At 41.0% G+C, this 26,709-nt stretch overlaps 1 protein-coding gene across 3 annotated transcripts in view; it reads left to right on the top strand.

Moving 5' to 3' along the window:
* The window catches only part of NT5DC1 (5'-nucleotidase domain containing 1), a 136,681-nt gene that overhangs the window by 88,947 nt on the left and 21,025 nt on the right, over window positions 1–26,709 (top strand). For all 3 annotated transcript variants that reach the window (XM_047734332.1, XM_047734333.1, XM_047734334.1), the window contains exons 7-8: window positions 16,749–16,923; window positions 18,862–18,959. In XM_047734332.1, the coding sequence (XP_047590288.1) occupies window positions 16,749–16,923; window positions 18,862–18,959 (273 nt within the window). The remainder of the gene's footprint in view (window positions 1–16,748; window positions 16,924–18,861; window positions 18,960–26,709) is intronic.

A 26,709-nucleotide genomic window follows, 5' to 3' on the forward strand; every position in this document is an offset into this window, starting at 1 on the left:
GGACCGAATTTGGGAATAGTAGTCAGAGGAAACTTCAGACTTCTCTACAGTGTCTCAAATTTGGGAAAGGATAATATTTTCTTATATTAGGTAATTATAAGATAATTTAAAAATGACATTTTACTACAGAAAGATCATTTCCTTGTTGTCTGGAGGTTGAAATATACTAGGTAAAGAGCTCTTCCCTCCAGAGCCCCACAGCCTACACACAGCCATACAGAGTGTCCAGGCTTGCTGGATTTAGTTTTCTATAGGGAATTCCTTGACTACATGGAATAAATTGGAAAAAAAGCTACAGTGATTCCTCATATTTAGGAATAAACCAGCTATTTGTGCTTTCATCTTCATTCTGATTTTGTATTTGAAGAATACTTTATAAAAAAGTGTTTGTTTGAAAAGAGAAATATTTATTTGCACTAACTGCATTCACATCTTTACAAAGAGGTTTTATAATACCTCAGTAAAGGAATAAAGAAGGTTAATAGAATTAGACAGTAAGGAAAGGATCAGGAAACCAAGATTTTCATTCCATCATGCTGTTAGCGCCTTGTCTGATGATAGGCAAGTCAACCTCTCTAGGCCTGTTGTCCCATCTGTGCAGTGAGGAGGTGGGGTTTTGTGGCCCCCAAGATTCTGCCCCGTGCTCTGTGAGGAAGTATAAACAGTGGAACAGTAGCCCATCCACTTTGTGTTTTGCCTTGGAAGTGAGAAAAGGGACAGCCTTGCCTCCTCCTCAGTAGAACTTTTAGGGTTTTTTTAAAAGGTGTTTTGAAAGTGGGCGCCATTTTGATAAGGGAAACCTTGCATTTTGGACCCTTGCAGGGCAGTTCCGTGAGGCATTGTGGCTCATAGCATTCCGCAGTTGACTGACTAACTGGGCATAAGCTAGGGTGGTTAACAGAGAAGGTTTACTGTGTGCCGAGCATTGTACTGAGTGCACGTTCATTGTCCTGTTTAATCCACATGATAACATTATGGGATGGCTTCTTTTATTACCATTTCACAGCCAACAACCAACCAAGTATACAACTGAGACTCCAATCAGGACTGTTCAGTTTGGATCCGGGCCACCCAGGACCACATCCTGTAAAACGTGTGTGTGTGTGTGTGTGTGTGTGTGTGTATCTGTTCTGTACAAAACTCTTCTGTCCTTCGAAGATTTTTTTTTTAGATTTTTAAAAGTTTATTTGAGAGAAAGAGAGATAATGAGAGATAGACCACAAGCAAGGAGGAGGAGAAAAGCAGGCTCCGCGCTGAGCAGGGAGCCTGTTGTGGGACTTGATCCCAGGACCCTGGGACCATGATGACCTGGGCCGAAGGCAGGCACCCAACCGACTGAGCCACCCAGGCGCCCTGTCCTTCGAAGATTTTTCAGCAGGGATGAAATTGCCATTCTCCTTAAATCAATAGCAACAGCTTTTATTTAATGACGTTATCTACAAATCACGAATTCTTTTCTCCCTGCCCTCCTACTCTGTTCTAAAATGATTTTATTTGCTGACATGAGACATTAAATTAAACTCCTTTTGTAGTTTCAAAAGGAGTTCTTATCTGGAAGGAAGAAGAATGTTTGTCTTAGTTTGCAGAGAAACTGAGCTGCTCCTGGTCATCTAAGAGGTCTGGTGAGATTTCCTTCCATTCACATTTTTCTTCATTAAGTGCTTATTTAGTTTTTATTGCTTACATTTGCCAAACACTGTGAGTAAAATATTTGCCTCATTTAAGTTGAATTTTGAATGTTTCCTTCTTGGTTATTACTGAGTAATTCCAGGCTTTCGGGTTCTCTGGATTTATGTTGACAGCACCTTTCCTTTAAAAAAGAAATAGTCTGATCACTTATGTCATATGCTTTCTTAACAGATTTTTTTTCTAGGTCAAAAGAAAGTCAGAATATAATTTTTCATCAGTAAATAGTTTGATTCTTACAGTGTTCTTTTATTCAGGTTTTCTGGAAACCTGTAGCATCTCTGCCTAGATAACTAGACCTGTTTTCTGCTTAGAGCAGACTTGTTGTACCTCGTTCTCTGAGAGATTGAAGATCTACACTAAATATACACCCCAGCATTTATATTACTTCTAAGACCTCTTAGCCTTGAGATCCACTAAAATTTATGATAAGTAGGCCTCATTTAGATTGAGCACAAATTAAGTTTACCTTTGACTACCGAAGAAATGGTTTATTTTATTAAGCCACATAATACTGTATACTCACTGAGATTTCAGATGAGTGTATCTAACCTCCTTAACAGAAGTGTTAATGGCATTACCTTTATTGAATGAGTTCTGTGTTTCTAGAATCCAGTTACTGTTTTCCGAGCACTATAATGGCACAGAGAAAATTGCTTAATGGAGCTAAGGGGAAGGTAGAAATCTGATGCAGTGAGTGAACTGTACAGAAAAATAAATGAAGGGCGCCTGGGTGGCTCAGCGGGTTAAGCCTCTGCCTTCAGGTCAGGTCATGTCCCAGGGTCCTGGGATCGAGCCCCATATCAGGCTCTCTGCTCAGCAGGGACCGTGCTTCCCCGTCTCTCTCTGCCTGCTTGCCTCTCTACTTGTGATCTCTGTCTGTCAAATAAATAAAATCTTTAGAAATAAATAAATAAATAAATGAACAGGAGTTGGCGTATGTGAACAAGAACGTAGTGGTGGGCATATTCAAGCGAGACAAAAAAAAAAAAAACAAAGAAGTGAGAATTGAGCAGATTCCCAAAAGCAAAGTGGAATTGAAAAAGCAGAGAAGAAAATGGGTTTTGAGGGAATAGCTTCAGGTTAAGAGTGGGAGGGGCTGGACAGCAGACTTTCCTTTCCGAGCAGAAGCACCATGTTGGGGGGAGGCGGCGGGGGCGGGGTTCAAATCTGTCCTGTTGTTTGCACAATAGGAGCAACTTTTGCCTCCCGTTTGGGTTCACGTGGACCCTCGGCCCCAGACCTCCCTGAAGTTCATGCTCAGTTGCCTTTGCGTCTGCTCTCTGCTGAGTTGCTCCCCCTCCCCTTCCCCACAGGCTGAATGCCCCACACTGACCAAGGCCAAACTAAATCTCAGCCTTCTGGAGCTCCCCTTGCCTTCCGGAGAAGCAGTCCTTTTCCTTGCCAGCAGCCCCACACCCTGCGGACTGCACGTCAGTTCTGGTGTCCCCTCAACACTGAGGCCTCTTTGCAGGAGGAAACCAGCCGTCCTGGTGTATTCCGGATGCCCATGCAGTGCCTGGCCCCAAGTGCACACTCAGTAGGTGAACTGTGTGTTTTTGGGACCAGTGGGAAAAATAATTCTCCACCTACATTTCATATTAACATCAGTAGCATCCATAGTCATAGAAATAAAAGGTTTGTTCTGTTTATCATGGACTTACTGCGTCCTAAAAAGAGAAAGCAGAAAAATACCTTTTTATGAAAAGCCTTTAATAATATATGTATTAGATATACGTAAAGACTGAATCCTTAACATGATTTTTAAGATTTTTCATGTTAACCCAGCAGAGTTGGTTTTTGATTTTTGGTTTTAAAAGTCTCCTATCTTAAATGCTTAAAGAATACATATGATTGTCATCTTAATGGGATGATAGGTTTGTTCAGAAAAGTAGCCAAGATACAAACTGGCAGTGTTAGCAAAACCGGAAGAATGATAGCATGAAAGAAATAAAAGGAATCTGGCTAGAGAAGAAAACAGAGAAGGTGAAGAGTGCTGTCTAGAGTCAAGTGCTTTCTGGAAGCCGTCCGAATTCGGTGAACCTCGCAGGTGAACCCTTCCTGCCCAGGTTCCCGCTGTTTTCTCCCTGAGAGCCTGCCCGCCCTGACAGAGGCTGCCGCCCGTGTTAGGTGTCCCCATGCTTCCTCTCCTTTCTGTCTCATAATGGATTATTTTAGCCAGAGGGTTGCCTTCCCATCACAAATTGATTAATGTTCATTTGGGAGCTGAACTTAGTGTAGTGTGTATGTACGCACATGCTGTCTGACCATTCTTTTCAGCTGAAGGAGAAGGACCAGGTTAGAAGAAACACAGTGAAAGTTCTGTTCAAGCACTTGAGTCCTCAGTGGGAGACAGGCTTTTTGTCTTTTTAAGACTTTAGTACTAAATGCACCCTAAAATAGCTAGCTCCTTTGTTCCTGTTATTGTTTCTGATCTCTGTGTGCCTCAAAGCTAGAAAAATCAGTAGTAACTTTTTTGTTTTGTTTTGTTTCGTTTTGAGAGAAAGTGCGAGCAGGGGAGCAGGGCAGAAGGATAGGGAAAGAGAGAATCCCAAGCAGGCTCCAGGCCCAGTGTGGAGCCGGACAAGGGGCTCTGTCTCACGACCCTGAGACCATGACCCAAGCAGAAATCCAGAGTGAGCTGCTTGACCCACTGAGCCACCCAGACGCCCCAGTGGTAACTTTTAAAAAGCCGCCAGCATTGGCGCCTCTCTAAGCCTACTTTGCCCCAAGCTATCCTGTTTTAGTTCTCATTTTTTCCAGCCAAGGCAAAAGGTTTCAAGTCAGAATCATCAGTGGGCCTGCTTCCTCCGGCGAAAACAAAACCTTTTCGATGGTTACGTGCCTGGCAAATACATTTAAACACTCTCTGAGGCGTAAGTTACAGTGTACCTCTTTGAAGCTGGCCCCTAACACCGGTCCCAGGTTTTACCTGGAAGCCTCTTTACTTTGCTGTACCAAGGAAAACGTGTTTCTCACGCAGCTCATTGTACGGCTGTGCTTCGGCAACAGTGCCTTCATTCACCGCAGGCTTCGAACTTTTGAGGTCCTTCTGATGATGTCATCATGCCCTCATGTGCATTTCTTGGATCTTCCGACTTCCTCTGACATTAACCAGGAAAACATTACCAGCCGTTGGCTCTCAGCCGGGGGCTCGCGGTGTCTTGCTGTGACCCGGGCTGTCGCTCTGTTAACAAGCAGACCAAATGGGCCTGAAAACATTTTATTCAGAGACTGAAAAGTCTACCAGAATCATAAAGATAATGGCAAAGGCATAAAACATAGATTTGTTTTAGCAAGGAGAACCCTCTTCTGGCCCAGTAGATTAGGCTGTTCGAGGACCCAAGACAGAGAATAACTGAGCGGCGAGCCCCGTGCCTGGGGCTCAGCTGTGATGAAAAACTACCCAGAGTTATTGACGTTATCTGTCAGAAAGCGGTCTTACCACCGATGATTTGTGAATATTCGTGCTGCTTGAGAGACTGCATCACCTTAAAACAGTCTCTCCAAGTGATGAACTTAGTAATTATTCTTGGTACTTTCTAATACTAGGTTATAACCGTTGGTGGTTTATTGTTCCTGTCCTACGACTATAAAATACCGTATTTATAACAGGAATCAGAAAATGGTTCCCCAAAGGACCATAAAATAAAAATCACAGGCTTTATGTAGATGCTTATATCACCATTTTAAAATGTAAAAAACCTTTCTTAGCAGGCGGGCTGTGGTTTGCCAACTCTAGTCTTTATGATCACCTGGTAGGTTTTTTCCAGTAGCTCTCCCCTCACACACACTTCTGCAATCATTAATCCTCTACTGTTTGCCGGACATCAAGAATGTAAAAAAATATAAAGACAGTTCCTTTTCTGAAAGATCGCACGGCCTCAGGAGGGAGAAAAATACAGAGATACACTCACTACAGATGTTTGCTACCGCGTAGTGCAGTGAATGTTGTCCGTGGTGTTCAGAGGCATCGTGCCAGGGGAGGGCTGCGTGTAGAACACGGTCTGGTGACCAGCCACAGACATGCCTAATTAGCAAAGGGAGGACAGTGCATTCCAGGAAGGTCAATGATATCTACTTCCTAATGTAATACACTTGTTTTGTTTTGTTTCCTATCTCAGTATAAGATCTCTATTCCAGGATAATTACATAGGTAACTTCAGCTCAGTAACTACAAAGTACTCCGATAGACATTCTGAGGAAAAGCCCATTATTCAGTAATTACAGAGAAAAATAGAACACAATTTAAGGAACTTGACCTCTGCTTCTTGTTTTTAAATTATTATCCTTTTTTTTTTTTTTTTAAATTTTAAGCAGGGGGAGGGAAGAGGGAGAGAGAGATCCTTAAGCAGGCTCCATGCCCAGCACAGAGCCCCATGTGGGGCTTGATCTCACAACCCTGAGATCTTGACCTGAGCCAAACCAAGAGTCAGATGCTTAATCAACTGAGCCACCCACGTGTCCCGCTTTTTCTGAACGTGTTATTTTACTTTCATAGACACTGATCACCAGATAATTTAGATCTAAAACACAATTTTAAACATGTAGGCAACGGGGTTACATACATCATATAACATACTAATCATTCTGTAATTATGAAGAGGTTACATAGGGTTTAGTGGACTGGGATTCCTGAGCTGTATTCCATTCCCAGATTAATTGCTAACTGGTTTTGAACAAAATCGGTAGTCTCTACTCATCTTTAAAATCTTCTAATGAAAACCTACTAATTCATCTATAACAGGACAGGATTGAAGTAGGTGACGTCTAAGGCCCCTTCCAGTTCAAGATACTGTAACTATAATTGGAGCCCATGTCAGTAGATACTTTTTTCCTCTGCTGAAATCAAACTTGATTTGTCCAAAGACTCTCACTTACTTGAATTCCCATCAATCCCAAAGACCTTGAACTGTGATAACCATGTAGTAGTATACCACATGCCCAAAAAAAAGAAAAAGAAAAAAAAGGATGGGGGAATTTGTGGTGTCCTTGAAGTTACAGAGCGCCCAAATGCTGTGCCCCTGGAGAAGGAGTGTTGCACGGGTTCTGAAAGGGACCCGGCTGCATTCACATCCTGGCTCTGCTGCATTCTGGTTTGTAACTTTGGGCAGGTTCCTTAGCCTCTCTGTATCTTAGTTCCCTCAACTGCAGGATGGAAATAATAGAGGTCCCACTTCACAGTGTTGTTATTGTAAATATTAAATACGGTCATAGTTGTAAATGTCTTAGAATTGTGTTTGGCAAAAATAAGCACTCAAAGTATGTCAGTTATTATTATAAATAAGATAATTATATATATAAGTACATTTAGAAGATTTAAGATCGAAATGTTTTAAAATAAATGATAATGCCATTGGAAATTGCTCCAATATGATGGTGAACAAAAAGACACAGGTAAGAAACTATATGTGGTTTGCTTAAAATTGCCATAAAGTTTCACATGAATAGAGCATATCCTGGCAGGAATCACATCAAAATATTTCTATGTTTGGTAGCTGGTCTAAAAAAAGAGCCCCTGTTTTCTTTTCCTTAAAAATGAGCTGGGCCCCTTATAATCAGTAAATTGCAGCAGAAATGACCCTCTAAGACTTCTAAGACTATGTCGTAAGCATCCTTGCAGGTTTTACTTTAGTATTTTGGGACAAGTTGAGCTTATCCCGAGACTGGCCTGCTGTGGGAAAGCCCAGGCTAGCTGAGTAGAAACGCGGTTCGCCAGCCCTCAGTCTCCCCACTATCCCAGCCCAGGGGCTGGACAGCTACTGAAGGAATCCTTAGATGATTCCAGACCCAGTAGTGACATTTTGACTCACACACCCCCAAATGAGAGCCACCCCGCTGAACGCTGAACTCTGTCATCCCTGAAAACCATGAGATAGGATAATACACTGCTATTTTAAGTAAATCGCTCTGTGTGAGGTGGTTTTTTATACAGCAGTAGAAAACTCAGTAAAATGAAATTTCTATACCAAGAATGTATCATTTAATAAAATCAGTAATCTCTTTAAATACTGTTGTTTTCGATGGCAGTGTAGTTTCAACTTTAAGAATATTATGTTTCATGTGTTTTTAAGTGGCACATGTCCATTTGGTAATTTTCAACCTACAAATTAATAAGAACGGTACTTTAGCCACCCTAAATAAATGTAAGCTTATTGGACTTTACACACGTAAAAGTACAGGGCAGTCCAGGAATTTATTTGTGTAGAATATTCTCTATCAACTATTACAGAGAATCTCCTTTTTTCTAAGACCTAGGTATAAGATTTCTCTTGACATGACAAACGGGTCATATTGGATGCTTTCTTTTTTTTTTTTTTTTTTTTTTTTCTCTATACCAGACTGCTCTCGTCTGGGGAATCTAAATCTGTGGTTCTTAACTTCTCGGGAGTCACATTTCCGCAGCCCCAGGAATCGGATGTAAACTAGAGCACCTGCACCTGCTCTGCTCCCTCAGACACACACACATACAGGGAGGAGCAGCGTGTGCAGACAGCGTCAGGATTTCCTTCACCCACTGAAGTCATGTTATGTACTGTGGGTTAGGAATTCTAATCTGGGGCGGGGGGCACCTAGGGGACTTAGTCAGATGAGCATCTGTTTCTTGATATTGGCTCAGGTCTTGATCTTGGGGTCCTGGGATTGAGCCCTGTATCACACTCCCTGCTCAGCAGTGAGTCTGCTTATCTCCCTCTTCCATTGCCCCTCCCCCCTTTCATGCATATTCTCTCTTTCTCTCTCAAATGAAGAAATAAGTCTTAAAAAAAAAAAAAAGAATTCTGATCTAGGGCATTACTATTCCTCAAGACTCCTTCAGTAGTACTGCAGAACATTACACATAGGTCCTGTGTACTTGTGTTTGCTATCATAGATATTAACACTTTTTTATTTTATCAAGTACATAATTTCAAATTTTATATTACAAAAGAACAAGCTCTGCCAGAATAATTATCTGCACTAAAATGGCTCACTAAGGGGCGCCTGGGTGGCTCAGTGGGTTAAGCCTCTGCCTTTGGCTCAGGTCATGATCTCAGCGTCCTGGGATTGAGCCCCACACCGGGCTCTCTGCTCAGTGATAAGCCTGCTTCCACCTCTATCTGCTGATCTGCCTGCTTGTGATCTCTCTCTGTCAAATAAATAAATTCTTTTTAAAAAACAAATAAAAATAGGGGTGCCTGGGTGGCTCAGTGGGTTAAAGCCTCTGCCTTTGGCTCAGGTCATGGTCCCAGGGTCCTGGGATCGAGCCCTGCATCAGGTTCCCTGCTCAGCAGGGAGCCTGCTTCCCCCTCTCTCTCTTCCTGCCTCTCTGCCTACTTGTGATCTCTGTCTGTCAAATAAATAAACAAAATCTTTAAAAACAAATAAATAAATAAAATGACTCGGGCGCCTGGGTGGCTAAGTGGGTTAAGCCTCTGCCTTCGGCTCAGGTCATGATCTCAGGGTCCTGGGATCGAGTCCCGCATCGGCCTCTCTGCTTGGCAGGGAGCCTGCTTTCTCCTCTCTCTCTCTCTGCCTGCCTGTCTACCTGCTTGTGCTCTCTCTCTGTCAAATAAATAAATAAAATCTTTAAAAAAAATAAAATAAAATAAAATGACTCACTAATTTAAAACTTTCGTATTTTTTCCCTTTTCTTTCTCTTTCTTATTTATTTATTTATTTATTTATCTTTAATCAACTTGGAATAACTGGCCAGGTGGCATTTTACAAAACCATACAGAGGATACAACTGATGTAGGCCAGATTTGGGTGGAAATGTGTGTTGGAAAACAGAGTAACGCCTCATGAAAAAGAACTGCTTTTCCAAGTTCTGGGGGTCCCAGGTGCAGATGTGGCAGAGACTTAACACCTAACAGGGCTTTCCCTGTTTGTATATGACCCTGTGAGACTGGATACTGGACGAGTAATTCTTAACGTGTGCTCGGGAGTTGAGTTCCTCCTAGTTAGTCCTAGTTCTGCATACTTTCAGCTTTATTAGTAAGAAAAGATATTTCTGAACAGATAGAAGATGTTTCAACTAAAATAATTAAGGAAACAGTGTGCCCTTGTGATAAAATATAATCTTTACACCGTGTGTTTCTTTGAAGACCAGTCTGTCTTTTGAAGAAAACTTGAATGTTTTGACTCAAGGTTAATGAGGTTAAGACTTTACTCAAGGTTAAGTCTCAAAAGACTTAATTTTATTTTTCTGTTGTAATCCGTATGTATTTCAGCAACTGGTTTTTACTGTCTCGGTTTCTAACTAGCTCACATCTGAAGTTTGTGAGAAGTCAGAAGTGCTATGTAAAATTTGCCTGAAGTACTAGGTAATTTTAGTTTTATTTAAACCGTTCAAAAGATGTATATTAACATAAGCTATATAAGTATTTACATTTTGTAAATAGATATACAATAGAAACCTTTGAGTTATTCTTGGAGGTGAACAAAAACAATTTAGAGCTCTTTAATTTTATTTCAGATATTTCTAGAAGCATTTGTGAATTTTTTCTTCTTATGTCTTGAATTGCATAGACAGAGTAATGGGATTGTTGACACTTCTCCTAAGCATCTTGTTCTGGTTCTCTGTTGCTCCATAAGAAACCAGCAGTCTGTTACTGTCACTGATGCTCTGGGCTAAGTTGGGTGCTTTGCACTTAGGGTTTCCCAGGCAATGGCAGGAATGCAGTCATCTGAAGGCTTGCCCAGGCTGGATGTCTCAGGGGGCACACTCATGGTTCTGGGGGTTAGAACACCGACACTTAAGTCCATCTGACTCACTCCTCACAGCAGGGTGGTCTCAGATTGGTTGTACTTTTTATATAACACTGGCTTCCAAGAGACAGAAAGTTAGAGTTTCCTAGCCAGTGAAGAGCCACACCTAGACCTAATTCTGTTGGTCAAAGCAATAAAAGGCTGTTCAAAGGATTGGAGCACCCCGACTCCCAGCTCCAGACACAGTGAGGCGGGAGAGACTGCTGAGCCATACTCACCAGTGTAGTAAGTGGCAGACCTGGAATTCAGACTCAGGCCAGTCCCAACTGCAACGCATGCGCTTTTCTGCTTTGCCTGCAAAATTACTACACTCATGATTGATAAATGGAAAAGAATGTAAAATAATAGTGTGAAAAAATGCCCTCACATATTCACCCTTGAATATATCTTTCCATGAAAAGAAATAAAAATAAAACCTGAAGACCATGTTACTTTAAATTCATTTTAACGTGGGATATAGGTCTGAGAGTTTTCATCAGGTAACATTAAACATGCTTACTCTGATTTTGCACCTTTAGCCAAAATGGTGAGGATCGAGTTCCTTTAGGAAAAAAACGTATTTTTAAAAACTATGTGGTTTTTTGGGGGCGCCTGGGTGGCTCAGTGGGTTAAGCCTCTGCCTTCGGCTCAGGTCATCATCTCAGAGTTCTGGGATAGAGCCCCGCATCCAGCTCTCTGTTCAGCTCAGCAGGGAGCCTGCTTCCCTCTCTCTGCCTGCCTCTCTACCTACTTGGGATCTCGGTCTGTCTAATAAATAAATAAAATCTTAAAAAAAAAAAAAAAACTGTGGTTTTTTTAAGGGTTTTCTATAGCAGTAGTACTTAAAGTGCAGTCCTTAGACTATCAGCTGGTGGGGGAAATTGTTAGAAATGCACATTTTCAAACTCCACCCAAACATACCAAATCAGAAACTCTGGGAGCATTTCAGCTAGCCTTCTGGGTGATTCTAACATACCCTAAAGCCTGAGAATCCCTACTCTACGGAAGTCCTGAAATAATTGAAAGATTCTTTGAAATCACTTTTTGAAAGACTATGTACATGAAGTGGAGATACATGTCAGAGGAAAAGAGACACTGTGGAAATGGGAGTTAATTGTGACTAAGTTCTCCGACTGTGACATCACCATGGAGGTGTGGATGCAGGTGTAGACTAAGACCAAAGTGGCCCATCTCCGCCACCTGTTCAAAGGTTTGCAAGTGTCTGATCGGCCAGGTGTGAATCTTGGGAGCCTATGGGGGATCTCTAGGGTGCAGCACGGGAATCGATGTTTGTTGCATGTGTGCCACGGGCTTCCCTGTGCTCCCAGATTCAGCCTTGTAACTGACTCCCTCCTCCATTCCCCTATCAGGTCAAATGGACCAAGCCAGTCTTCCTTAGCATCGTCAGTATTCTTGCATTTCAGCGTTCAGCCCTCGTGTCCTTTCCATGCTCTTCGTTCTTGTCCCCAGCACAAGCGTTCTCTTCATCAGACAAGGTCTGATTCAGTGTTCACGCCTGCGTGTGGCATCACACATCAACAGCAACTCATATGTGTTGATTCCCTATTACATACAAGACTCTCTGTTAGGTGATTAAGTAATGTAAAATTAAGATGCCCTTGTCCTCTGAGAGTCTTTGATACACAGTGAGGCAGGCAGGATATACATGATAATAACAAGAGTTCTCACTCTTAGATCTTAGAGCAGTAATCCTTAAAATTACTTGGGAAGCTTTAAAAAAATACCAGTGTCATCACCCCAGCCCAGACCAATTAAATCAGAATCTTTTGACTAGAGCATAGTTACAGAGATAGAAGTCAAATACTATTAAAATATAAATTTTATAAATTCTGTTTTTCAATATCTTATGTACTTCATTGTCCAATCCTTAAGTGTTGTCCTTTTCCAAACATTATATTTAGCATATAGATTTTCACTTTACTCAACCTAGATATTCTAGGTTTCTTTATTTACAAATACATTAGATAGAAACAAACCATATAGGGACCATAAATAGGAAATCTCTCCTAAAATTAAATTTGTTTCATCTTTTCCCTCTGTGATTTTAGATAAATAAAAGTGATTTTAGAACATACACAACCTATTGCTTATCTCTGTCATCCTTCAAAAAATATTTGAGTATCTGTTGGCCCAAAATAAAGTTCTATGTATGTATATTTCAGAAAATTTATTCTGTCATCTCTTACAGCAAGTACATTTAAATGGTGTAGAGCTAAACATTCTAGCTGTTCACTGGCATGCTGTTCTATAACTTGTAAAAGTCGTGAACATTTCAGTCTCTCCTATATTACGTTCTGCAGCAGAAACAACAACAGACCTTAACTGGAGTCTGATGGTGGAAGTGTTGGCATCGCAGCATCTCTGATCCCTTTTGCAAAGAGCTTTGAAAACTCCAGCCACAAAATCACAGAAACAGTAGTGACACAGTTAACAAGAAAAATGCTTTCTTACTCCATGATGATAGAAAGAGTGATGTGGACACAACTGTTTGTTAAAATTAAAAAGCGTATTTTTTAATATTCAAATTGTACTTTTCTTTTTAACCACAAGAGTTCCCTAAATCCTCAGTCACATTTAATACATGCAGACCAATTTTATGTGCCTATCAGACTGTTGCAACACTTTGCTATTATTTTCATTACTGTATTAACCAATTTTTTAATATATGAAAAGTAAACATCCATTCTTTAGAACTAGCTTTTTAAAAAATGTACTTTTAATCCTATCTGGATACAGAAAATAACAGTGTCTAAGAATATGAGATGGGTGGAAAGGCCAGGAAAATGAGTTAAATAAAGTGGCTGTGAAATAGAATTCCTTTGAAGTTAAGTGAAAACACAGGCTACTTTATGAGTAGACAACAAATAAGACCATTCCTTTCTTTCTACCCTAGGTCTAAATTCTCTGTCTTGTCCAGTCAATGTTAACCTATCAGTTTAAGAATGTAATTAAATATAATTATTTTTTTCAATAGGGGCAAAAAAAAAAAAAAACAGAAGGTACTTTGGATAGGGTGACTTTGACAGGGCATAAATAATGTAGTTTTTTGTCATAGGTTATATGTTGCAAATCATATTACTTGGACTTTAAACAAACATAAATATTTCTGTGACTGCCTCCACACTAATTTAAATAGTCATTCATTGAATGACTGCTCCATGCCAAGCAGAAAGACAGGCTCCCTTACCTTTAGGAGTTTATATATATAGTCACTTCGGAGAGAGAATTTAATGAACAATTATAATTCAGTTTATAGCTTGATTTAGTAGCTTTGGTTTTATAGCTTGATTTATTACAATAAAAATATGAGTTTGTTATAGACAACAATGCTATAAACTTCAAAATTGCTAGGAGACTCGACCTTAATTGTTCCCACTATAAACAAGAGAAGATAATTATGTGACGTGATAGAGGTGTTAACTAACACTAGGGGAGGAATCATAATTGAAATATATAAATATAGCAAATTAACACATTATATATACGTCTTAAACTTACACAATGCTCTCTGTCAGTTATATTTCAATAAAATAAATGTTTAAAAAGATGAGCATGTACTTGTGTAATTCTATCTATTCCTTTAATGATTTGAGGTCACAAGAGAGTAAAAATATATTCCCCAGTAGTCGGTGACCATTTATAGTAAGAGCAGTCCATAGTCTACCATTGGGATCTGTTTGTACAGGACTTGGGAGATTTTAGTGTGTTCATTTTACTCTGGCTTGTGAACAGAATGAGGACACTCTATGATTGCCTCAGGGAGTAATGTTCTCTTACTAAAGTATTATGTGTGCACTCTTTTGGATTAAGTTTATTAAAACTAATAAAACTAATTTTAGGCAAGAATTTTCAAATACAATATTTAAATGTATGTGCTCTATTTTTTAATTCACTTGGAGATGGAATAGGTTTGTAGCAGTAATTTATATTTTGATCACTAGATGGCACTAAAGACATAGCTGTGGAAAACAGCCTTTCTCAACTGTTGGTTCTGAATAGACACTTAAGTACGAAAGTGTTTTCAGCATTATATACCACTAATCTTTTGTTATCTATTCCATAATATTTCTGTTTCTACAAAAGCTTTGTTTTTCTGGGTGGAAGAATCTCACATAAGACTCCCTTAGGTATAATAAATTGAGAGAGACACAGCCTCTGCCATTTACTTGGATAGTCACTCATCAAACTATTCTGTTCTTAGCTATTTGATTTTATTGCTCTCTCTTTCTGAAATTAACCCTTTCTTACTAGTACCTTCTCTGAAAAAAAATCTTTAAAGGTTCACTACATAGTTGTATGATATTAAGAGATCCTAGAGATTTACACAGTGGCAAAATACTAGAAGAGCGCGGACTTTGTTTTTGTTCTCAGTCTCCTGGGGTCTCAATATTATTATTGCATTGTAACATTGTTTTTTTCTTTTGTTATTTTTTGGTCTGGTTATGATGGATACTTGCAGTATATCAAGTTGTGAGTAGAGATGCTGTAGGCTGCAAACCATAGATATCCTTGTTATGTAAGCTGTTCTTCAGTTGAGTTACATGACCGGAAGTCCACGGTTGGGCTGGTATGCTCAGCAGTAGTTAGTTAATTCAGTGTCTTAATTGGAGATCGAATGATGTCATGAGGGACCCAGGTTCCTTTCACATGTCAGCTTGGCCATCCTGGTTCTGTCAGATTTGTGCTTTGTGTTGGGGATAGCTGCTGCCGTTCTAGGTGGGATGTGTAAGCGAAGTCCAGAGTGAAAGACCGGGTGAATACTCCGCCGTGTAGATTCCTTCTCCGCGGCTGTGCACCTGACGCCACAGGACCCCAGCGGAATTCTAAGGTCCCACTGGTGAGGCCTGTCCCTCTGGGACTTCCTAAACAATCCACTGCAGGGGTAAGGGATTCCCACAGGAATTGCCACTACACGTTAGGCTGAGAGCGACCCATACCCTCCCTGTGCACCCAGCCCTGAGAGGAGCAGGAACCCTCAAAGAAAATCAGTATCTGCAGCAGAGAAGTAGGGCAGAGGCGTGGACTTGGGCAAACACAACAGTGTTTGCTACCATTTCTGGTTTTATTGAGTTTTTGTCTTTTTGCTTAGAGATTCTTCTTTCTCCTAATATTCTTGAAATGTTACTTTCATGTCTGTTACTTTAAGTGCGTGAGACTGTGCAGAATCACAGGACCAGCCTGTATCTGTGGCAGAGCTGAGTGCTCATTCAAGCTCTTTCTCCTGTGGTTTTGTTTATGCTTGTGTCCTATTCTTAGCAGTTTAAAGAAAGTAGGAACTTGGGTTCTCTTTTTCTGCTTATTAGTGCTATTATAGAGCAGTCTCTCTAAAGTACAGTATGAATCTATAGCATTTCAGACAAGTTGGAGTTGTCTGCAAAGTACACACGACTTTCAAGGCACCGTGTCAAGCAGCCCAAGTGCGTCTGACCAGAACTTTTGGAGATCTTGGCAGCATCTGCCTTAGAGCTCAGACTGGCCCCTGTGGTCTCTGAAGACCCAGAGGTGCAGAGCCAGCAGGCCCACCTCGGTGATGAGAGCCATTCAGCTTTTGCTGTCCGCTGCAGTGCCTTCTGGCCTTTTCCATTTGGCATCCCAGCAGCTCTCAAAGCCTGCAATAGCCTGGCCTTCTAGTCTGAGTTCCATCTGAAACTCTACTGTGACTCTGAGGAACCCAGCTCCCCTCTTGGTTGCTTTACACCAACGACACATTTCTCGTGCATTTTCTGAATATTTATTCATCATTCATATCCAGCAAATAATGTGTTGAATGATTGAAAGAGTACTTATTCATTGACATTTCAAATGCAGGAAGGCTTTCTCTGATTTAAAACTGATCATATTGGGGCACTTGGGTGGCTCAGTGGGTTAAGCCTCTGCCTTCGGCTCAGGTCATGATCTCAGAGTCTTGGGATTGAGCCCCGTTGTGGGCTCTCTTGCTTCCTCCTCTCTCTCTGCCTGCCTCTCTGCCTACTTGTGATCTCTCTCTCTGTCAAAAAAATAAATAAAATCTTTTAAAAATAAATAAATAAATAAACTGATCATATTGTGTTTATTATATTTTCTGTTCTAACAGTTTATCACTTCCTATCAGATAATCAAAAGACATTCTCAACTGGCCTTTTCAGCCATCATATTCTTAAGGAAAGAACAGGAAGTATTCTTAAGAAGCCGTTAATGATTGCGCCATTGCCATGTCTGAACCAAGTTTTTATCCTTTTGTCTATAGCTTTGAGAGACATAAACTTACTTGAGAATACACTATAAGTCAAAAAAAAACTTTTTTTAAATCTCCTTAACCTTTTTTTATTTTTCAGAAAACTGTGGAATATATTTTCCAGAAATCAAGAGAGATCCAGGAAGATATTTACACACTTGTCCTGAATCTGTGAAAAAGTGGCTTCAGCAGCTAAAGAATGCTGGGAAAATTCTTTTGTTGATTACAAGTTCTCACAGTGATTACTGTCGACTTCTCTGTGAATATATTCTTGGGTAAGTGATAAGTCCTTCCATTCTCGTGGCCTTAGAAAATACTGATGACGAATGAGGCCAGTACTGCTTTCCAAGTACTCGCCCGTGCCCATCCCCTTCTGTTAGACAATACTGAGTAACCTGCGGTTGCTTCTCCACATCTGCTGACAGCAACACCCCCCAAGGGCAGTTTAGCTAAAGCAGTATGACTGGGGCCAGTAAGGCTCGTAGCCCGCCGATGGTCTGGACTTGAGAGGGTCTGACAGATGGATGGACATCATGTCCTTCAAGCAGCACTCCATGAGTTCGGTTTCTCAGCTTCGGATGATAAGTGAGGGACACCAAGTTGTAGATGACATTCCTGAACCCCTGCCTGGAGTACCACCCCTCCGGCCCTTTGGGTGTGGAACCGTGTCCTCCAGCATTCAGCACAGCCAGGGATGAGACTGACCTCCGGGAAAGTCGAGGCAGTGTAAACGCACAGACTTCAGACAGACATGGGTTCAGGCCCAACCTTGCAACTTCCTCTGACGCCTGAGATATGACTTTGACTGTTCTCACCCTCAATTTCATCGCCTTAAAAATGGGACAGCCGTACCTCATAGGTGTGAGCGGGGAGTTTAAACAGGGTAGCACAGGTATAGTAGTCGAGGAGTTGGTAAGTTTCAGTGTCAGTATTTATTTATGTCATTCTCGTGAGCAGTACCAGAGAATATCCGTGGTCGGAGCCAGATTGTAAAATGGGTAATGAGATCTCCCCCAGTGTTTCCTCAGATTTCGGCAAATACTGAATTGCTGGGTATGAAGCAAATTTCAACCTCAACACTGACCTCTGGCTGCCTTCTTTAGCCTCCTGAGGTCCATGTTCCTCAGCACATGTGGGTTTAAATTGGTCTGTGGTATATTTGCGATCTACCAATGGATTTTCTGCTTTCTGAATAATACATAGGCCTGGGATCCTTGGAGCGAATTAAGGCAGGAGTCCTGGATACCTTGCACGGTGCCTCTTAGACCACGAGACTCCATTTGCTGTCCTGATAGTGGGACCATGCTTCCAAATAAGCACTCTTACTTTCTTTTTCATTAGCATAGATGACCCAAATTTTTCTTCCTTTCTTAATTTCTCTTCAGTGTAGTTTAGATTTGTGAATATTATCTCCAATGCTCTAGTGAGTCCAGTCTTTCCTTTGCCATCCCAGATGATCCATAATTTAGTATTAAATACAGACTAAAAAACAATTACTGTTACCTAAAAATTATCACATTGTAAGATTACACTGATTTCCAAAATAAGGTATCTTCTTCGTATTTGAACACTCTAAAAGATGTCGCCTGACTTGATAAAATGGTAGCTTTCTGTAGGATCCATGTAACATACAAAATTATTAATAACTTTATCCTAATAAATCCAAAGTTCAGGCCCCACATTTGAAGACCTAGCTCATGAATATTTTCATTGTTAGAAGCTATTAAATTCAGGGGCGCTTGGGTGGCTCAGTGGGTTAAAGCCTCTGCCTTCAGCTCAGGTCATGATCCCAGGTCGAGCCCTGAATCGGGCTCTCTGCTCAGTGGGGAGCCTGCTTCCTCCTCTCTCTCTGCCTGCCTCTCTACCTACTTGTAATCTTTGTCTGTCAAATAAATAAATAAAATCATTAAAAAAAAAAAAGAAGCTGTTGAATTCATTCACTTTAACTATTACCATCAGGACAAGGCCAGCTTAGCACCCAGTTAATGAGTTAATGTGCATTTTTCCCCCCTTATGTTTATACTTCAAGGTGTTGTCAGGAGGAGTAGTGCTCAACCATCTTCTATTTGCACATATAAAATACAGAAAAAGCATGTAAAAGTTAATCAAAAGATAAGAAACGATTCTGTGATCAGATAGGCAAAGATTAAGTTCTATTTTATGTGGATTTTTTCTAATTCCTTAAAATTATGACAAATATTGTTGCTTTTTAGGAATGATTTCACAGATCTTTTCGACATTGTGATTACAAATGCATTGAAGCCTGGTTTCTTCTCCCATTCTCCAAGTCAGAGACCTTTCTGGACACTTGGTAAGTTAACATTTCTTCCTTCCTTCTTTTATTTCAGATTTGTTTATTCAGTTACTTAATAAATGCCTGTTGACTGACAACCATGTGCAAAATACTATGCTAAATACAACAAGGGGTATAAAAGTGATAGCATGCCTTCTTTCCCGTCCCAGGAATACATACACACATTAAGGTCAATAAATGCATGCGGTTGATTGTAGGCCATTATAGCTATCACGGAAGAAATGACTTCCCAATGAGGTAAACCAAGAGGACACCTTAGTTCTATTGGCAGAGAAGGCCTGTCCAAAAAGGCCTAGAAAGGTGACTTACCAGGCAGGACCTACAGGACAGGTAATGAGAAGAGCAGAGGAAGAGAGGCAGCAGGACAAACAAATGCACAGGCCAGTGTGGGAGTAGTTTTAGCGAGTTCCAATGACAGAGAAGAGGCCAGGGATTCCGGGGGAGAGAGGAGAAGATGTTGGGGAAGGCAGGCAGCCTCACACATTGTGAAAATGGGTTTGAATTTTATTCCACAAACTATGAGAAGCTGTTCAGTTGAGGTATAAGAGTAACAGGGAGAGCTCTTGTTAGGAGTTGGCTGTGGGGTGGGAATGGATCGAATGTGGGAAAGATAGGCACTGAGTATCCCAAGGGAGAGACTGGTGGTTTGGTCTGAGGAGGTAGTACTGGAGGTGGGGAGAAGTGGACATATTTAAGATGCATGGTGGAGGTGGAAAACAGGACTTGGTGATGCTTTCAGAAGGAGAGGATGAAAAGAATAATCAAAAATGACTTGTTGGTTTTTCTTTTTTCTGAATTGAGCAAATGGGCAAAGGGTGGTACCATCTACAGCCATGAGGAAAAATACAGAGGAAAAGTTTTTATGGGGTGGGGATTATAGCTATTAAGAAATCATTTTTTATAATGTTAAGTTTGAAATGCATAAGTTATTCAACTAGAACTAACAATTGGGAAATTGTATAAATGAGCATGGAATCCAAGGGAATACTTTAGGCTCAGGATATAAATTCCGGAGAGTTATCAGCTCACAGGATATTTTAAACCATGGGCTTTTATGAGATCAAATGCAGAGAGAATGATGAAGGTAAAACCAGATTGTAGATAGGTATTCCCACATAACAGTTTTTAAACAGTTCATCCTTCTATCTCTTGGTACTTATCAATTAAGCAAATATAGTGCAAAAAATGCAGTAACTTATTAGCATAAATTTCATGCATTTGTGGTCTCCAGTATATTAAAAAAAATTGGCATATTTTTAATGTGCATTGTTTTCCATTACTGGTGTATGTGTGAAATTTTAATAAAAATTTCTGTGGAACATGGGGCAGCTGGCTGGCTCTGTCCATAAAGGAGGCAACTCTCGATCTTAGGGTTGAGAGTTCAAGCCCCACACTGGGTTAGAGATTAATTGCAAATAAAATCTTAAAGAAAAAAAAAAAACCTTTGTGGAACAATATAAGAACTACTATAGGTACAGAAAAGGTATAGATTTTCTTGGAAGAAAATATGAAAATCCTGAAGATAAAAATTTTTTAAAAATTTGCTGAGTAGTTACATATTTAAATATAAATATGTGAAGGGGGATATATTTAGGGTTTTTTTGTTTGTTTAACACAGAGTATTATTTGAATCCCCGATAACAGGTTATTTCTTAACATCAAGGATTTATTGGAAACATTAAACCAATATATAAAAATACCATCACGCTCTCTCTTTCTACCAGACCAGGGTTTCTTAACCTTAGCACTTCTGAGATTTGGGGTCAGATGCTTCTTTGTCAGCGGCAGTAGGGCTGCCGCTCTGCGTGCTGTGGGCAGCTTAGCGGTGTCACTAGCCTCTGATCACTAGATGCCAGGAGCATCCCGTATCCCATGTTGTGACATCCAAAAAACGTCTCCAGATGTTGCCAAATTTGCCCTGAGGAGCAAAAATCACCACAGTTGAAAACAACTGTCCAGACCATACTCATTGATATACAGGCATATTTTCTTATCTTCAATTTAAAAAACATAAACTGTGGCCTGATGCTACATTGTCTTCCAGCTAAAACCTCAATTCTCTGACTGCCTTCATAGCTGAAATTCTAGAAAGACTTGTCTACACTCACTGGTTCCGCTCCCTCCAGTGAACTCTTTAGGACACTGCAAACAAGCTGGCCACCTTCTATTCTTTTTTTTTTTTTTTAAAGATTTATTTATTTGACAGACATCGTAAGTAGGCAGAGAGGCAGGCAGAGAGAGAGAGGAGGAAGCAGGCTCCCTGCTGAGCAAAGAGCCCCATGTGGGGCTCGACCCAGGACCCCGGGATCACGACCTGAGCCGAAGGCAGAGGCTCTAACCCACTGAGCCACCCAGGCGCCCCCACCTTCTATTCTTTATCGTCCTTAATTGACTGTCCCCGGATTGCCCCCAGCAACAAACCTCCAGTCTCTTCCCCCTTTCATGTCCAGTATGCTGTGCATCACGTCGTTTAAACCGCCTCATCTCTGCTCTCTGCTCAGAATATATGGGATTTCATGCTTCTGTAGATATATAGAAAAGCCTGCCTCTGTTTTTTTCATATCCAGAAGTGATTAGACTAGAAGATCTCTGATGTTCTTTCCAGCTCTAGTTTTCTGGGCTTCTGAATTTAAAATATTTCAGTGGAAGATACAGTGAATCCTGACGTTTTTAGAGTTAACACAAAATACTTTATTCCCATTTTGAGGGCAGTAAGTTTGCTAGAACTGTTATGAATGAGAGGATTGTGCTAACATTAAAGAACCTCTCATCTGTGATGTGTAGTGTTCAGTTTCGTGCTGATTCTGATTCTTTGCCTACCTCTAATTGCCTTTCTACCGCTGGTTTCCCTTCACCTTTCTCTCGCTCTACTAAAGTATTTTATTGCAGTAAAATATTCATTGTGCTCAAAATAAACACAAAGTTATCAAAATATTTTCATGCAAATGAAACTGTGTAAATAATAGCTATGAGTAAATAACATTAACACAAATTTAGCTTCTAAATCAATATGGAACTTTCTAAGAATTGTTAACAATAGTAAAGGAAAAAATTGTCGATCATCAATGTTGAATTCACTGATTTCCACAAAAAGAAGTCTTCCATTATGTTTAAGACAAATGATTTATTCCTTTGACGAGTAACCAGAGAAAAGTCTGATCCCAGCCCTGCATACTGTGGGCCGGGGAACTTTATGATTAAACAGCATATTTTCCAAGCTTCACAACTATTTCCCTAACAGATTTTTCCTCAATATTAGTGTCAAAGTATACTACATTTCATATTTTAAAAAGCAACTCCATTAGTTTTTAGTTAGTATGGAACTAGTACCCTTGTATCACATTTCTTAAGGGTTAATGTTCTCCAGCATTCCATATTAACCCTCCTTTCTTCTGCTCTCTCCCACTCTGATGGTTTCAGCTATCCCCTAAATAGTAATGACTCCTAGTTCCTTATCTCCGGGCATCACTTCTCCCTGACTCACAAAGGCATATTTCTAAATACCCCAAGCCCTGCAGCCCTGGCATTGCAGGAACCTTGATGTGCTTATAACAACTCATTAATTTCCCCTCCCATCTTGGCATGCTTCTCTTACCGTACTCCCTCATTCCATTATAACTTTTCCAACAGATCTTGCCCAAGCTAGGAAAACCCATCAACTTCTGTTCCTCTCTCCCCTTCACATCTAACCTGTCCTTCAGTCTTCTCAGGCTGGTCACCTACCACCTTCCTGCCAATGCCTTTATCATGCCTTGTGCGAACTGGTACACTCACATCACTGCTGGGTGTGATAGTACCTAGTGACTGATCAACCAGTTTCATCAGCCTTGTCACCCTCAAACCATCCCCAATATGGCAGTTAATGTTACTGTACCATGCAAGTCCCGTCCCTGGGCTCTGACAACCTCCAGTGTCATGTAAATCAAATCACTGCTCCAAATGGATTAAAAGCAGAAGTAAAGTAAGGCAAAGGAGCTTCTGGGATGGAAGGTGCCAGGAGAACCAATTCTCAAGGGCATGGTGTCCTTGCAGCTGTCACAAAGGCCTGACGTTAGCCGTTGCCATAGAGACAAGAGGGGGAGCGTTGTGCCTGAATTGGGAGCCAAGTGCCTCCTGCCAGGCTGATCCTTACCAACCCTGTTTGAGGATTATTTGGCGGGCAAGGAGCCTCTTCTAGGCAAAATGTGCAGCATCCCATCCCATCACTGGGTGATTCAGCTCCTCACCCGTGCAGCTGGTCGGGGTTGGGGGAGAGGAGTCCATCTTGTAAGATGGCAAATTCAATGAGGAGAGCAACTGTATTTTTTTCACTGCCGGGTCCCCCTTGCTGCCAGCTGCCCCTCCTCCCCACCCCCAATTTGGGAATCACGACCCAACTCACTGTCATTGATTTCTTGGCCTGAACTATCACCCGCACACAGACTCCCAGATCTTTCCCTGAGACCTCTTTTCTAGAGCCTGTTTCCCCCTGCACACAGCTGGCTCTGCTCAGTATTGCAAATTCAAACTTCATATTCTCGTTCCACCTAGAAACGACACAACCAGACGTGCTGGCCGCTTTATATCATTGTCCTTACTTGACTATCCACGGAATTGCCCCAGCGACCAACCTCCTGTCTCTTCCCCCTTTCGCGTCCAGTATGCTGTGCACCACGTCCTGTTTAAACCGCCTAGTCTCTGCCCTCTGCTCCCTTCCCATCAGGCGGTCCTCACTCTCTTCCCAGGGAGTCTCTTAACCGCTCCCCCTGCCCTCACTTTGTACCTCTCCCTCCCTACCTCTCTGGCGCCCTGCCCTCAGATACTAGACACACACTTCCATTTGTCACTTTAAATACATGTTATGTAATTCACTTATTACTGTTAGGCATACACTATAGTTAATCACATACACACAGAATCTCCTTGGCTCCCCACTCTGTGGAGCATCCTAAGGCGAACAAATCTGGTTGCTAAGTTACGTTTTCATCTTCACTCTGTCTGCTCCCTACAGATGCCCATTAGTCCCCCCTTGCCAGCATGAACGGCTTCTATCCTTGGCAGGTTTGTGTTCCTGCCATGCGCTCCACATCAGTGTTTCTTTGACTTTGACGTTCACTCACACCACCCAGGGATATTGTTACAATGGAGATTCGATTCGGTAGGTCTCGTTAAAACCTGAGATTCTGCATTCTAAACAGATTTTCTGGTGAGGCAGATGCCACTGGTTAGATCACCAGTGACAGATTCTAGTAACCCCAAGAGAGAATGTCTTAGTGCAGTTAATTGAAGATCGTTATTCTGAAAAGAAATAAACGTCCCAGCATTTGAGGTATGGAAACGAGGAGGTAATTAAGAGTATTGCTTCAGCAGAGAGCCTGTTTCTCCCTTGCCTGCCACTCCCCTGGCTTGTGCTCTTTTCTGCGCCTGAGCGCTCTCTCACTCTCTAACAAATAATTAAATCTTAAAAAAAAAAAAAAAAAGAAAAAAAGAATATTTAAACTAAAGGAAAGGACTTTGAAAGAATAGTAAACCCTCAAAACCGACATGGATTAGTAGATATTCTGTTAAATTTGCTCCAACTCGCTAGTAAAATATTTGTTTCTCTTAATCTGTAATTTCCCTTTTTATGGCTCCCAACACAGACAAGCATTTTAGCAGACATACTACTTTAGAAATGTCTTACTGGGGGCACCTGGCTGGCTGAGTAGGTAGAGCAGGTGACTCTTTTTGGTTTTGTTTTGTTTTGTTTTTTATTTTTTTAATTTATTTGACAGAGAGGGAGAGAGAGCGCACGTGCATATGTGCAGGGGCAGAGAGAGAGGGAGAAGCAGGCTCCCTGCTTAGCAGGGAGCCTGATGTGGGACTCGATCCCAGTACCCTGGGATCATGACCTGAGCCAAACTTAGCTGTTTAACCTGCTGAGCCACCCAGGTGTCCTGAGAAGGTGACTGTTGATCTCCGGGCTGTGAGTTCAAGCCCCACATTGGGCCTGGAGCTTACCTAAAAAGATAAACTTTAGAAAATATATATTTAGGGACGCCTGGGTGGCTCAGTGGGTTAAGCTTCTGCCTTCAGCTCCGGTCATAATCTCAGAGTCCTGGGATGGAGCCCCACATCCGGTGCTCTGCCTAGCAGGGAGCCCGCTTCCCCCTCTCTCTGCCTGCCTCTGCCTACGTGTGATTTTTGTCAAATAAATAAAATCTTTTTTAAAAAAAAAGAAAAGAAAATATATATTTTAAAAATGTGTTATTGCCCATGCCAAAAAAAAAAATAAATAAAAAAAGTGTATAAAAATGCACAATTGGAAGAAAAATTCTAACTCAAAAGTGAAAAGGGAATATGTAAAAGTAAATATGCACTGTCTAGTCAGGTCCACATAATAGAGGACAGAGTTCAAGGAATCAAAAGAATTATAAATATATTTTTAATTGTAAGTCATTGTTTAGTAAACCTCTAGCAAGTCAGAGATTGCTATCAGAATACAAGCATCCTAAAGTATTCTGTAAAATCTAGTTGACATAAAGAGTTGAAAGAAAAGGGACGCCTGGTGGCTCAGTGGGTTAAAGCCTCTGCCTTCGACTCAGGTCATGATCACAGAGTCCTGGGATGGAGTCCCACATCGGGCTCTCTGCTCCGCGGGGAGTCTGCTTCCTCCTCTCTCTGCCCGCCTCTCTGCCTACTTGTGATCTCTGTCTGTCAAATAAAAAAAAATCTTTATTAAGAAAAAAAGAGTTGAAAGAAAAAAAGAAAATGAGTTCTTTCCAGGTCAGTCTATTCCCACCAGGCTATGAGGATTCTGTTTGTAACATTTTCCTTATAACAGCAAAAGAATGGCAACATCTCACTTATCTATCAATAAATCACTATTATTAAACATGCATCTATTTTAAAAACTAAGCAGATTGCAGTGTATTATCTAGAGAAGTTCAAAAAAATCAAATTGCAGAACAGTGTGCCAGTATTTGCATTTAAATGGGAGGGTTCATGGGTATAATATTAATTGCCAAGACTGCTGTCGTAACAATAAACCACAGACTCTGAGGGTTTAAACACCAGAAATATATTTCGCTTACTTCTGGAGGCTAGAAGTCTGAGATCAAGATGTCAGCAGGATTGGTTTCTTCTTCGGCCTCTCTTCCTGGCTTGTAGATATGCATCTTCTCCCTGTTGTCATCACATGGTCTTTCTTCTGTGTCCGAATCACCTGATTATCTGTGACTTATAATCAGTTCTGATGAGGACACCAGTCATATTGGATTAGGCCCACCCGAATGGCCTATTAAAGGCCCTGACTTCAAATACAGCCACATTCTGAGATACCAAGGGATAGGGCTTCACCATATGAATTTGAGGGGAGTACAGTTCAGCTCACAACAGGTATACACATGTGCCAAAACTCTTCACACTGTATATTGACAATGTGTGCAGTTTATTGTAATATCAGTTATATCTCAGTAAATGTGTCTTTAAAGGGGAGAGGAAAAGAATATATATTTGCTTTATCTGCATATACAGCGGAGAGAGTTCAAAAATGGAACTTTTAATATATGTAGGTATATTACTCATTCCAAAAAAAACACATTAAATACATACTACTTAAACATTAATAACATCAAGCATATTGGGAGTTGGGGGAACAGGTGTGAGCTGCCACGTGAGCCACGTTCAAGCAGCTGTGGGCTGAGGTCAGTGGTCAGGCACAGGTACAAAAAACTCTTAACTCTTGTTCTCTATGGCAAGATTTTCTTACCTAAAATAAGTTACGGAA

This window comes from Lutra lutra, chromosome 6 (genome assembly GCF_902655055.1).
Source record: "Lutra lutra chromosome 6, mLutLut1.2, whole genome shotgun sequence".
Taxonomy (NCBI): domain Eukaryota; kingdom Metazoa; phylum Chordata; class Mammalia; order Carnivora; family Mustelidae; genus Lutra; species Lutra lutra.